Below are 13790 nucleotides of genomic sequence, written 5' to 3'. Positions count from 1 at the left end.
GTTCTATTGTTAGGTTTATGGTTTAAATAGGTTATGAAGGATTAGCCCCAACTATAAAATTGCTAAGTTGTGATATTCATCTATATGATGTTCTTAGTGCTTGTGTTCTAGAATAGCTAACTAGAACCTTGATTTTTGGGTTTTTAGGTACAAGCTACGGCTTGGTCTCATCTTGAATAAATCCTCATTGAACTAGGATTGCTACAGAAAATCGATAGCCGATCTAGGAAACCTTAGTGAGTACTTTATCAACCTGTGCGCAAAGCTTGCTAGAAGCACGTCGATCGATATTCGTATAAAATAATCGAGCGACATTGTGAAAGGTGTATCGATCGATATTCCTCTAGAAATCATCAATCAACATTTTCTAATTGAGGTCATTAGATCTAGACAATAAGCTGATTGATTTGTTCATGTAAGTTGAGCTCTTTAATATTATGCAAACAACTGATGAACATCTATATCTCTATAATCTTGATTACCTAAATAGAAATTTTAAGTCTAGCTAATTCCAATTAAGTGTCAAAACCTCAATCAACCCCGTAATTAAGTGTCAAAACCTCAATCAACCCAATCGAACAACTATCTTGCTCAAACCTGTAATTTACAATTAAACTAAATCAACCTAACTTAATCGTTCTAATTTGATCTTTTGTGTACCCTAACTCTATGTGGTCATTCTAATTAGATCTTTTGTATACTCTAACTCTGCTTGGATTTGATATCAGTAGCAACTAGTAATTAAAGAGTGCAAAATGTTTTGTTCTTTCAAGCTGATGCAATGCAACAGTAAAAGTTAGCAGAAAAAAAAAGGGATACAACCGGAAAATACTGTCTAAAAAGGTTAATTAAAATAACCTCTTTCTAAGTACCACCACAAAAAGACTGTTCTTGTATAAATAAGAAAGGCGCAAAAAGACAAAAAAACATGCACTGTCTCTCTCCTCCCTCTTTCTATCTTCCTTTGAATAAATAACTTCTCAAGCACACAGGAACTTGAAGAATAAAAATGAAGTTTCCAGCCAAAAGTATGTACAAAGGAACAAGATTGTCTTTCCTTTTTCTTTTCTTTTCTAAGTCCGCTGCTAATCTAAAGCTTTTGAAGACATGAAACGGAGGAGACATGAGTGACTAGTCAATTCAGTTTGCCTTGGATTTGACGGTGAACCTGAACCAGAAAATCCATGTACGAGGGCCCACCCGCTGTCCTGTCCTCCACCATATACGATAAGAACAACATTCCTGAGGAGATAAAACAGAGTTCGAAACTGATCAGTCTTCGGAAAAGTAATCTCGTCATCAAGAAGAGTAACTTCGAAAGTTAACTCACCTGTTGGATCTCCCCTCTTGCACAATTTAAGGCTGCAAATAGACAAGAGATTTTAAAAGGTTAGAACGGAAATCACTAAATAAAGAAGATATCGAGACTTTTGTTTGATACCGTAGGTAAGAACTTCTTTGTCTCCTTATTTCATTCACCACATCGTTGAACTTCTTTGAGAGCTGATTATCATACTTCTCCAGCACATACTGTGAAGGAAAACATGTTAGGTGACCTCAGAAAAGAGGTTTCTCTTTCACTAATAAATAAAGATGAATTGTTGAGCAAGTAACAGTACCTGACTGGGAATGTCAGCAGCTGAAGGAACATTAAAGAGCTTCATCAGGATATCTGAGTTTACTGACTCCCCAACATAAATCAAACCATCGTCACCGTTCTCGAGAAAATAGACTCCATCGTCGCGAAGGTCTTCACTAGTCAATGGGATAGGAGAAGGAACTACAGTTTCTTCATTATCCTGATAGATTAAAGATAGAAAAATCATCGGAAAAGAGTATAACAACACCTGAGCATCAAAAATATATAGCTCCATACCTCCTTTGTATCAAGGTCATGAACAGCAATCATCCTTGGATAAATTAGAGGAATTGCCAAAGGAGTAGATAATGATGACACATGATTTATCCAAAATGATCGATCATCAATTCTCCCATCCGACCGTAATCCAACACCTTTGGTCAAGGCTGAAAGAAAGATATAATGAAGTCACAACTTCTGCTCTATTATGTTGCATTCAGCAAACCAAAGTAAAATGGTGAAATTAAGTGACAAGGACGTACCGAGAGTATATAGTGGCACCAGCTTGAGTGCTTCAGGAAGAATAAGTTGTCCAGCTGATGTAACGGTAGCACAGAATTTACGATAAGAGCTGAGTGCGGTGATGCAACTACTAATTGCTTGCTCCTTCACCAATGAAAGTGCCTTGGTAGGGATCTCATTAGCCGCTACATAAAAAAAAAAAAGGAAACACCAGTAGACTATATCACACAAAATTATATTCAGAAGCATGATATATATATGGACATATAAAAACATAGATTCAGAAGCATGAAAACAGACACCTACCTTGTTTCAGCATACAAGCAAATTGGGAATCAAGGTCAGCTGAGCGGAACAAGTTGCTGAGCATGCTTGTACAAGGGAGTGATAAGTTAATAACCCTAATTCTTCTTTCTCCAGTTATGGTCGTATACAGAAGAGCACACTGAATATCATGAAGAAAACGTAAACATGAAATAAAACTGGTGAACCAACATTTTGGATTGAAAATTATTCTGAATGGCCAATTAACATGAGTACAAAAGTAAAACCTGAAAACCACATTCAGCTCCATCTTGTAGTTTGTCATCATGCTTTAATGTCACCATTACAGCTTTGTCACAGTCAATCTGCACGGGGCTCAAGGTTCGTTAGAAATGAAACAAAAATATACGAATCTTGCACTGAATAACAACGCTATCGGAGACAACTAATCAAAAAATTCAAAGGAGGATGCACCCACCGCAGGTAGATCAATGTCAGTTGGTATGCGTTTACAGAAGCTCCCTGAGTATTCTTGCACTTGAATACCCTACAATAATCGGCAGGATTTGTTGTATTCATCAATATAACCTAACGTTGAATTTTGCAGAGTAATACATGGAGAGACCTATCTACCAAAAAAAAAAAAGTGTTACCTGACTACATCTAACTCGCATAACAGCCTCAAAACCCTGAGGCCTAGTGATATTCCATCTCAGATCGTTGTAGAGCTTGGGTGGATCTGAAAGAGCTGAGAAAGGGTAATAGCAATAAACCTGGAAACCAAGTACAATGGAAAGTTAAATGCTATCATGACAAAATAACAATTTAAAGGTGAAATATCATCATTTATGCAAAATGGATACAAGTCGGTTACAACAAAAAGAAGGATAAATAGATAATTTCAATCTACCTGTCCTCCAGTAGTTCTTGGAATGTCGGAAATTGAAGCCATGTCAACATAGGCCTGACTTGTGATAAACAAGTCTACACAGACCTGAGGCATGTATGGATGCGTTAGAGAGCAAAATATATTGCAACAACTAAGAGAGTGCTACAAAATATAAAATACTATTGGTCAATTCCGATCTATGGGTACCTGGTATTCAGCAAATTCAATAGCCATCGTCCTTAAGGTTTTGTCTGCGGGTTGTAGTAGTTTATGGGCCTCCTGATATCATATATTAAAGAAGAATTACTTTCAATAGTGACACCAAGGTCAGGACCATATGCCATTAATATTTTTAGACAAAAGGAGCCGGGAAAACCCTAAGAAATGCATTAAAACTAAACATTCACTTCAGAACGCACTATAAGAAACAAAAAAAATGAATGTTTACCTTTTCATCCGCAGATGCATTAGCCCTCCCATCGGCTTCTCTAGAAGAAAGTGCTCCGATGCCAACAGAGGGCAAAACTGTGGAGGAGATGATAATCATATCAGTCATGTTACACAGGTATGATACGGTACTTAAGGAAACATACATCAGGGTGATGCAAAGTTTGATTAAAAGTGACTGGAATCAAAAGCACTGGTCCAAAAGCATACCTGATTGAAACACCATCAGCTTTCCTCCAGTGCTCTTCATCGCTAAGAATGCAGCCTAGGAGGGAAAAAAGGTTGTATATACATGAGCCAATGGCATAAGAAGAGTGATACACCTAATATGCACTTTGCTTTATTATTTTCCGATTGTCCAATTCACTCACAAACCCCAATTTGATTTCCTTTATTATTTTCCCACAACTATTAACTCAGATTTTGTTTACGCTTACAAATCAGTCAGCTCGTAAAACTATGCCTATCACCGAACTGCATCCAACTTCTACCTGAGCATTTACATTTGGAAATAACATACCTTAATTGCTGCACCAAAAGCAGATTCAGGACTCTTACTTTCCTGAAACATTGTTGGGATACTTTCCAGCAAAATCTCTAGGTGTTGACGACACTGAATTCCAACAGAATAAAGTAACAGACAGAAATAAGAAAGAAGTAAGGATAACCAATGTCGGTATAGAAGGAAGCAAGTAGCCAAGAGCTTACCTCAGATAATTGAACAATGACATCTGTTTCTAAAGGTGTATAAACATCTTGAACATCGGGAACAATGAGCATCAACGGCTGCACAGAAGAAGAGCAATCAAAATCACAACGGAATCAACAATAGAAGAAAACTCTAACAAGAAAAAGAGAGAGAGTATAGATTCTTACAATTATAGCAGCAGAAGAAGAAATAAAATGAACTTGTTTCAAATTTAAAACAATATAGGTTGTTCGTCATCATGCCTATTGCACTCAAGAGTGGCTTTCAAGCGAAGAAATCTAAACAGACTAATTTTATTCAGCCAAGTGATACACAGATTATTTTCATCACGATAACACCTTTAATCTATGATACTAAAGGCAGATAAACATAACCTAGATTCCCTTCAAATAGCATAGCAAAAGAAACAAAAATGACTAATGTAAAAATTCACCTGTTGCAGTGCACGCTTCAAATTATAAAAGTGTATTGTTGAGTCAAATGTGGCAATTCCAACAAATGTCCTAGGCCCTTCCTGCAAAATGAATACATGATTTGGTTAAAAACAAACAACGTTTTCAAAACATAAATCTACCAAAAAGCATTACTCTAGTGACCATAGCCTAGCCCAATTTCAAGTATATGCCACATCAGCAACCAAAAAAAGAAGAGAAAAAACCATCCCACACCGACAAGTCAGGTATTATGGGACATAGTTTGGGTATGGAAGAGAATTGATGTTTTCCAATCAGTCCCTAGGATTCTTGGGTGTTATTCTCTATGATCCTCCTATCAGGATTTTGGTTCATTGTGAAATAAAGTGGTTTTACAGACTTACTTTAGGAAGAGTTCACTAAATAGAGGGTGTGAAAAAAGTGAAAGCTAATACAATACTAAATAAAGGATACAGGGACATTCTATTGACAAGTCAGGTGTACAATGTCTTGTACATTTAAATAATTGGACAGAGCGAGAAAACTTACAGGAAGGTCTGAGAGGACTTGCTGGATCGCACTGCAAGCAGCTGCAGTTGCACCTGTTTGAATCGCATTCATTGATACATCAATGAGGAAGAAATACACAGCTGGCATTGGATCTCGTACCTGTAAAATAGATATTGATTATTATCTCCATCTGGTTGCAATGAATCAAGTAGCTTTCTTCGCATCAACAAACAGATCTAATCATCATATTAGTATGAAGGTAGCACGAAATTTTAGCCCAAAATAATCAGAAAAGTTTGACATACTAACCATATATTCTTTTGTAGCAACAAAGTCAACAGTTCCCCTACACAGTTCAGGCCTTTCATCAGCATCCCTACGTTTACCATCTGGACCCAGATTACATTGATAGTCACGGGGAGTCTCATCAGTGTATCCTGTGCAAAAATATTTGATTAGAAAATGGATCACAAAAACATTCCAAACTATTGAAGTTCTAATTGGATATGATGGTTGGCAAAAAAAAAAATTTGTTATGGTGATAGCAATTCATAGGGAGCGGCTTCTCTTAAGACCATAGTTGCAACTTCCTCGACTAGATTTTCGAGGTGAAATGAAAATTCACATAATATTACTTTTAACTCAGCAAGGTAAGACAGTATAATTCTGCTGTAGAATTTTTTTAGTTTTCTCGTAACTTGGAACTCACTGTTGCAGTTGATATAGGATTAACTTATTATCGATGGCCTTTATTTATGGGAAGAGTAATATTTACCGCACAAGTTACAAATGAACTTCCTTCCTTGGTCAACGAACTTCATGAAAGGATTGATGTATCCCTTACAACGTGCGCATCTAACAGGGCCACTCTCACCAAAGTCCACAACCTGCTCAATAACATCATGATTTGAATTTTCCTTAAGAAACCAAGGATTGAAACCATAGAGTTATATACGCAACTGGAAACTACAGGGACTGATCAATGAGACAAGACAAGACAATAAATATAAACAGTGCAACCCATGAACGTCAAAATGCTAATGCCCTAAGTGATCAGAAAAGTCGAGTATGGGAATAGTTTAAACTTACTTGGATAGGCTCTTCAGAGGGATGAGAAAGCGCCAACGGTTGGATAATTAACGCCAGTTGCATACCAGATGTAGAAAGAAGATCAACAGTACATGGGATCTATTGTGGAAACATATCAATATTAAAACACAAAGAGTTACATTTAGCTTAAGACATTCCGTTTCATACTTACCTGATGGATTGTGCACCTCATGTTACGTGGGCTGCAGTTTCCAGTGTCTCTAGCAATATAATCAACAGTAGCAGGCTTCAAAAAAAAAAAAAGAGAGATTCAGGGGAAACAGATAACATTTATTCAGTCTCACAGTAATTTACAAATGAATATTATAAGACATACAGGTGGAGGATTAGCCTGATTCTCCTGGCGAGTTTCATACATGATTGGACCTGAGCTTGAACCTGGCCTTGGGATCTGATTAAGATCAACCTTCGAGGGGCCAGACACAGTGGTCATTGACTGATTTGGCACTGGACCCATACCATACATAGAACCAGGGGTGCCAGGAGCAGAAGGATGCTACGAATTTTCAAATTTCAAAAGCAATTATAATAAGTCTCACAGAGGAAACTCTAGCCTACGAAAAAAAAAAGGCAAGAATCTAATGATACAAGATCAATTGAACCCTGCCACTATCAGCGCTACGCTTTTAAATTTCAGTATCAGGGCATGTTTTACTTTCATCCTAATAAGGGCATTGCATGTTTCATCAAATCATACAGCACAGAGCTTCAGAGATTGTACCTGCTGTGGTGGTAATCCATAAGGAAAGCCTCCTGGCCTGGCATAAGGGGCACCAGGAAAAGTTGTTGGGGGAGGAATTGAATGAGCAGGAGGCGAAGTTAATGGTGAACCTCCAGGGAGAGAATGTGCATTGGGAGGCTGTCCATATGGAGGTGGTGGACCCATCATAGAACCACCTGGAAACTGAGATCCTCTGGGAAACCCCCCTGGACCCATCATCGGAGGCCCATTTGTGATAGGACCCGGACCACCAGGACTCATCATCGGAGGAGGCCCATTAGTCACCGGACCACCAGGCATGGACATGCCAGGTCCCATAGGTGGAGGTGAACCAAAACCAACCGGACGTGGTCCAGAAGGAGGAGCTGCAGCTACACCTCCAGGTGGACCTGAAGAAGCTGGGAAAGCACCAGGTGGTCTAGAGCCAAAAGGTGGCTGACTAGAAGGTGGACCACTAGGTCTCCCAAAGGGAATCCCGCCAGGTTGGGACAACTGAGGTGGTCCACCTGGTCTAGTCAATGCAGGAGGAGGAGGTCCAGGCCTAGGCATAGGAGAAGGTCTAGGTTGTTGTTGTTGTTGTTGTTGGACACCGTAGGAAGGAGCTGATTGAGGATAAGGTTGTGGTGGTGGCTGACCAAAAGGTGGAGATGGTCTAGGACCAGAACCAGGCATGGGAGGAGGCGGGCGGTGAATGTTCAAGTTGTGCATGTTGGCAACTAGAGAATTTGGAGGAGCGGTGTTTTGAGGATTGTTTGGTCTTTGTGCTCCTGGAGGCACTGGAGCAGCCATGCTTCAATCACAAACCTAAACACCTACACCACAACAACAAATCAAATAATATCTCCCGTACGTTTTCCAAAATGGAACCATGATCATCATCTCAAATTACATGATCCGGAATCCTAAGCGATCAGTGACTACCAGAATAACAACAAAAATCAAAGAAGGAAAAATACCTGTAAATCAGAGAATTTTCGGATCTGTAAGACAAGGAGGGCGGAATCCAAAAAAAAAAGATCAGATCTGAGGAATTATGGATATAAACGAATAGGGCCCTATAGAGATCAACGCGAATAAATTACGATTTCTATTCGATTATCGCAGAACACAAGAATGCAACAAAAATTACGAACCTGAAAGTAGAAGAAGATTGGAGGAGTATGTCTGAGAGAGTGGATGGAGAAGAAGGGCATTGATTAAATATTAATCAAAACAGGTTAAGATCCGGTTCGGACAGAACCGTTCGCGTTCACCTAACGTTCCTTATATTTCTGGGGTTCGGTTTAAGTCGGGTTACATACGATATCATTCTTCTTTTCTGCACGAAAAGGGAAAATATCTTGAAGAGGGAAAGTATCTTTTACCTGGGAGGTATGACATCACCTATCCAATTAAAATTCGCCATATCATTTCTTTTATATTTTAATTACCTTTATGACATTATGAATAGAAAAATACCCCAAGATATTAATAAAAAAGTTTTAGTCACAAATATAGACTTTAAGGATCAAAATGACCAAAATATTTCGTTAAAGAGGTAAATATACATTTATACCCTTAAGTTTAACTAATCCAAACTTTAGGGTTTAGAGTTAAGAGGTGGAAATTTGGGATTAGGGTTTAAAATTTTATTAAAATAAAAAATAAATATTAAAAATTTGAAAATAAAAATTTTAAAAATAGTTTCAAAAAGTATTTTCGAACTACAAAAAGAAAATTTGAAAAAAAAAAAATTCAAAAAAAAATATTTTATATAAAAAGTTCGAATTTGAAAACATATAATCTAAAACTATAATTTTTTTTTTTTTATATATATCTAGGGTATTAGAATCATTTTACCTTTAAATAAAATATTTTGGTCATTTTCCTCCTTGTGTTCTATTTTTGTGACCAAAACTTGAAAATGGTCTATTAGGAGAATTGCCCTTATAAATATCTCAATGAAAGAGAAATAATTTTTTTTTCGTTTTAGCCGCATAATAAAAACCTCATTATGTAATATATAATCAATTCACCATACATGAATTTGAGTCACTTCAATAATCTTATACAATTTTAAATAAAATAGTTGAAATTTTGAAATGAAATGAGAGAGAAAGTAAAAAAAAAAAGAGTCCTTTATCAATTAAGACACATTTCTGTCTTTTTTGACAATATAAGACACTTCTCACCGGAGGAGTACATTCCCGGTTCCCAAAGTAATTTTCGGACCAAAATGCCCCATGCTTGACAAACGAGACCGTTTTTTTTTTTATTCGGCTGAGTTAGTGGGACCAGAGCTTTTTCTTATGACTTTAGTTTCTTTGTACGAGTTATGAAGGTACGTGAGAATTAATTATGACCATAAGTTTAAAATTTTAAAAAAAGATCTAATGACTGGAAAAACACGATTGTCATACATAAAAAAAAGCACGTACAAAAATAAAAGAGAGAGTGTGTATTCTTTGATTCTTTTTATATCTAGCAAAAGAGTATTTTATACTAAAAGTAACTTTTTAAATTTCCCAACATATTATACGTGTCATTATTTTATATCCTACTATATAAGAAAATATATAAACACATAAAATAAATTATTAATTTTTTTCTTTATATTTTGATATCCATATGTATATATGTATTTTAATGTTTATAAAAATCAAATTTAAATTTCATACTGTGTATTTTGATATTTGTGGACATAATTTTGTGGATACATTTTTGATGGACACATTTGAAATAGCCGTGGACTTGTGCTTTGTGGATAGCGTTTTGGTATTTTGTAGATACATTTTTTATGGACAAATTCAAAATATCCACTGATATGACAGAGACATTTAGTGTACAAAATTTTATGGACAAGATTTTATGGACAAAATTCTCAATCTTACAAATTTTATGTACAAAATTTTGTGGACACGATTTTTTTGGACAAAGTTTGTAGACAAATCATACAAAGGTTCAAAGCACCAGTCCTTGATTCGACGCCTTTAAAAAAGACCTTAACAAATTGATAGAAACTTGTAAGACTTAATGACTGCTTCAAGCTGAACCTAAAGGATGTTCCAGCATCTAAAGTCCAAACATATTTCACCCTTAACTTGAAAGTTTTGTTCTTTAGAAAAAAAAACAGTGACTGGATCCATTCATTTGATACATAACCAGCCGTGATATAGTAACAGCTTGACATCATTCACCCTCGTTGTCACTTGCCACTCTCTTTTTCTCCTTCATGTGCTTTGACATAAAGGAAAGCCAACTCCATCGTACTGCAAAAACACATTCCCTAAAATCATTAAAAAATGAATTTTTTTGAACTAAATTCTGCTACTCTTTCCAAATGTTCTTCAAAGTTACAAACTTTCAACAAATTGAGAGAGACATTGTCAAGTATAAGCAAAGAAATGACAAGGGTAATGATTAAAAACTCACTCTTTGTCGCTTAATTACATTATTCTAGAAAGTATAAGCTCAAGGTTCTTCCATGGACCCACTTTGGAAACAATGCCCGTAGTTGTTTCCTTTTTTTTTATGCTTAAAAGCTGTTTCCTTTTAATCACAAGGTTTGGTATTCACGACACCAATCAGAGCATGGACACGCTGGGTAAGTGGGTTTGACGATAAATCTTGTGGTGGAGGATTGTGATGGCTTGAACACAGCGAGCTTTCGTGTATACACTACTATTATAGATCTATAGACTAGATCTACAACTCTTGACGAAGGTGTATGGTATGAAAACCAAAAAATAGATTTGCATATATGCTACTATTATAGATCTATATATCTACAACTACTGAAAGGAGAAAAAAGTTAAGGTAGACTAAATACAAACCTTCAATGATAAGATTCTGTGAAGTTGGTTGACTAAGAAGCTTTCCCTTCTTCTTCGACTTCGATTTGGCCATGGTTCGCAATTTACAGAGAAAAAAAGGAAAATCATAGAGGTAAAAGTATTAGCAGAAGAAGAGTAAAGTGAAAAATTGAAATCAAACAAGCTTCTGCAAAATCACTTTCTTCATGTTCTTCTTCAACTTGAGGGAGATGGTGAAAGAAAATCGTGGCAATAAGAGTTCAAGAAACCAGAAAAGTGATTTTGAATTTTAACATCGAGATAGGAGAGATAAGAGTAAATAGTTGTGTATTTTGTTATCTTTTTATTTATCTGTTTAATTGGACGAATTGGTTTAGTTAAAAAAAGGAAGAATGATGTGAGTGGTATTTGAGGGTATAAGAGACAATGACCTCAAAGAAAGTGTGTCACCAGCAAGAAGTGTTTGTATGTGTTAATAGAAAGTGAGAATGTGTCTTATAGTGTAAATTTTTCAAAAGAAAAATGGTTTGTATGTGTAAGAAATGAGGATATGAAGATGTAAATTTTAGATGCATACAAAAAAAAAATCATTTGTACGTAATATAAGCAATTAGCACATTTGTGTGTTTTAAGTTGTTGCAATGACACTTAATTCTTTTGTATGCATCTAAATGAGGATATGTTTTGTGTGTGTAAGAGAAATGTTTTGTGTAAAAGCGAAATGGTTTGTGTGTGTAAGAAATGAGGATATGAAGATGTACATTTTAGATGCATACAAAAAATTCATTTGTACGTAATAGTAGCAATTAGCACATTTGTGTTTTCTAAGTTGTTGCAATGACACTTAATTTTTTTGTATGCTTCTAAATGAGGATATGTTTTGTGTGTGTAAAAGAAAAATAGTTTGTGCGTGTAAGAAATGAGGATATGAAGATGTAGATTTTAGATGCATACAAAAAAAATCATTTGTATGTAATAGTAGCAATTAGCACATTTGTGTTTTATAAGTTGTTGCAATGACACTTAATTCTTGCTCTTGAGATCTTAAAATCATCAAGTATGTGGAAACATGGTTACTCTCACTCTATGTAACTATTAGTTGTGTGTTCAGCATTGGTCTCATTTTATTTTGCCTTGTATCCATTATACCTTGTCCAAGTATGTTTTTTAGAAAACCATTAATAAGAATTAGAAAATAAAATATTGTATGCGGTAGTTACAAAAAAAAAAAAAAAGTATGTTTTTTAGACATCTATATTTTCTTTGCATAACATTATTTTGTTGTATTTGACCAAAAAACATTATTATGCTGTATAGGTAAATTTCATTGTTGTACGAATAAGTCATCGTTGTTTAGAGCGGCTGGAACTCTATGTTTGTGTTGTTGTTTCAAAAAATATCTTACAGACATTTGTCATAGTGAGCCTCCGTATTACTGGCTGAGAGACATCTTGTCATTAAGTGAGTGTATCTGGTCATCGATGCAAAAAATGAACCGTAGAAAATTTGTACATTTAGATGGTCTTGTGTGACATCTACCAAAATAATATTCATTCCATGAAATTACAGACACGCGTCTATGAGAATTGTACTATAAATGATTTTTCAATGTATATAGTTGAGTGAATGACTGATTTTGTTTGCATTTCTAGTGGGTTATTGAATTGTGGTTATTTCTATAGTAAATTCCATATATTAAGGTTGGGAAAAATATCAATAAAATTTTATTAGATTTGTCATTTGTTTCTATTCGAACTGAAAATTCGCATATATGTAGTAACCCTACGAAGGAAATCAAATAAAAATATGCAATACCAGTTAAAACAAATCAAATCACAACTAATAATAGTTTTAAAGAACATATATCTCACATGATCCGTCGTATGTATATAAGAAAATTGCCAAAAATACCATTTTCAAAATACCTCTTTTCATGTTTACACTAACCATTTTTACCTTCTTCTTTAACGAAGAGTAAAAAACATTTATAATCTTTTGATTAACTTTGACAAAAAAAACATATGGTTAATTGATCTAAACTTAAAACATCAACTCTAAACCCTAAACCATGAAACATCAACTCTAAACCATGAATCCCGAAACATCAACTCTAAACCCTAAACCCTAAACCCTAAACCTTCAAATCTAAACCCTAAAACATCAACTCTAAACCCTAAACGTAAACCCTAAATCCTAAATCTAAACTTAAAACATCAACTTTAAACCCTAAATCATCAACTCTAAACCCTAAACCATGAAACATCAACTCTAAACTCTAAACCCCGAAACATCAACTCTAAACCCTAAACCTTCAAATCTAAACCCTAAAACATCAACTCTAAACCCTAAACATAAACCCTAAACCCTATATTTTTTCTGAAATTCGAACCTAAACCCTTAAACCTTAAACCTTCAAATCTAAACCCTAAAACATCAACTCTAAACCCTAAACATAAACCCTAAACCCTAAAACCCCAAACCTTCAAATCTAAACCCTAAAACATCAACTCTAGTTTTAGGGTTTAGGGTTTAGGATTTAGGGTTTAGGGTTTGGAGTTTAAAGTTGAAGGTTTAAGGTTTAGAGTTGATGTTTTAGGGTTTAGGTTTATTTTTTTAGGGTTTAGAGTTTACTTTTAGGGTTTAGGGTTTAGGGTTTAGTGTTGATAGTTTAGGGTTTAGTGTTGATGGTTTAGGGTTTAGAGTTGAAGTTTAGGGTTTAGGGTGTAAAGTTGATGTTTTAGGGTTTAGAGCTGAAAGTTTAGAGTTTAGGGTTTAGAGTTGATGTTTCGGGGTTTAAGGTTTAGAGTTCATGTGTTCAGGGTTTAGTGTTCGTAT

The 13790-nt window shown here is 35.4% G+C and overlaps 1 protein-coding gene and 1 long non-coding RNA gene across 4 annotated transcripts; both read right to left on the bottom strand.

The window, feature by feature from the left end:
* Positions 1-829: 829 nt before the first annotated feature.
* On the bottom strand, positions 830-8501 carry LOC111210294 (protein transport protein Sec24-like CEF). 3 transcript variants are annotated; one of them, XM_022710580.2, is made up of 26 exons: positions 8298-8501; positions 8121-8144; positions 7165-7976; positions 6760-6939; positions 6595-6669; positions 6423-6521; positions 6109-6220; positions 5643-5770; positions 5373-5492; positions 4844-4924; positions 4410-4487; positions 4222-4314; positions 3912-3966; positions 3703-3779; positions 3462-3533; positions 3276-3359; positions 3019-3138; positions 2844-2912; positions 2653-2730; positions 2408-2546; positions 2122-2286; positions 1877-2025; positions 1620-1799; positions 1442-1530; positions 1331-1362; positions 830-1242 (listed from the first exon to the last, which is right to left on the bottom strand). In XM_022710580.2, exons 3-26 carry the CDS (start codon positions 7951-7953, stop codon positions 1136-1138), a joined length of 3171 nt encoding a protein of 1056 aa, XP_022566301.2. In that variant the 5' UTR covers positions 7954-7976; positions 8121-8144; positions 8298-8501; the 3' UTR covers positions 830-1135. The 3 variants fall into 3 exon arrangements, with proteins under 3 accessions (XP_022566301.2, XP_022566303.2, XP_022566302.2); XM_022710582.2 differs by having other exon boundaries at positions 7165-7968; positions 8298-8473; XM_022710581.2 differs by lacking the exon at positions 8298-8501 and having other exon boundaries at positions 8121-8163.
* A 1506-nt stretch (positions 8502-10007) lies between these two features.
* LOC111210290 lies at positions 10008-12970 on the bottom strand. The gene is made up of 2 exons (XR_002661610.2): positions 10977-12970; positions 10008-10412 (listed from the first exon to the last, which is right to left on the bottom strand). It is a non-coding gene; the product is annotated as an uncharacterized LOC111210290 (long non-coding RNA).
* Positions 12971-13790: the final 820 nt, after the last annotated feature.

Source organism: Brassica napus, chromosome C3 (assembly GCF_020379485.1).
Source record: "Brassica napus cultivar Da-Ae chromosome C3, Da-Ae, whole genome shotgun sequence".
Classification (NCBI taxonomy): domain Eukaryota; kingdom Viridiplantae; phylum Streptophyta; class Magnoliopsida; order Brassicales; family Brassicaceae; genus Brassica; species Brassica napus.
The sequence above is the reverse complement of the archived record's forward strand: the minus strand, read 5'-3'. Positions and strand labels throughout refer to the sequence as shown.

Excerpts from the sequence above, each read along its gene's own strand:
- LOC111210294 (XM_022710580.2), bottom strand. The coding sequence starts at position 7,953 with ATGGCTGCTCCAGTGCCTCCAGGAGCACAAAGACCAAACAATCCTCAA. Across the intron at positions 6,940-7,164 it reads ATGGATTACCACCACAGCAG|CATCCTTCTGCTCCTGGCAC; the intron begins GTACAATCTCTG and ends GAAAATTCGTAG. Across the intron at positions 2,731-2,843 it reads CTGACATTGATCTACCTGCG|ATTGACTGTGACAAAGCTGT; the intron begins GTGGGTGCATCC and ends AGCCCCGTGCAG.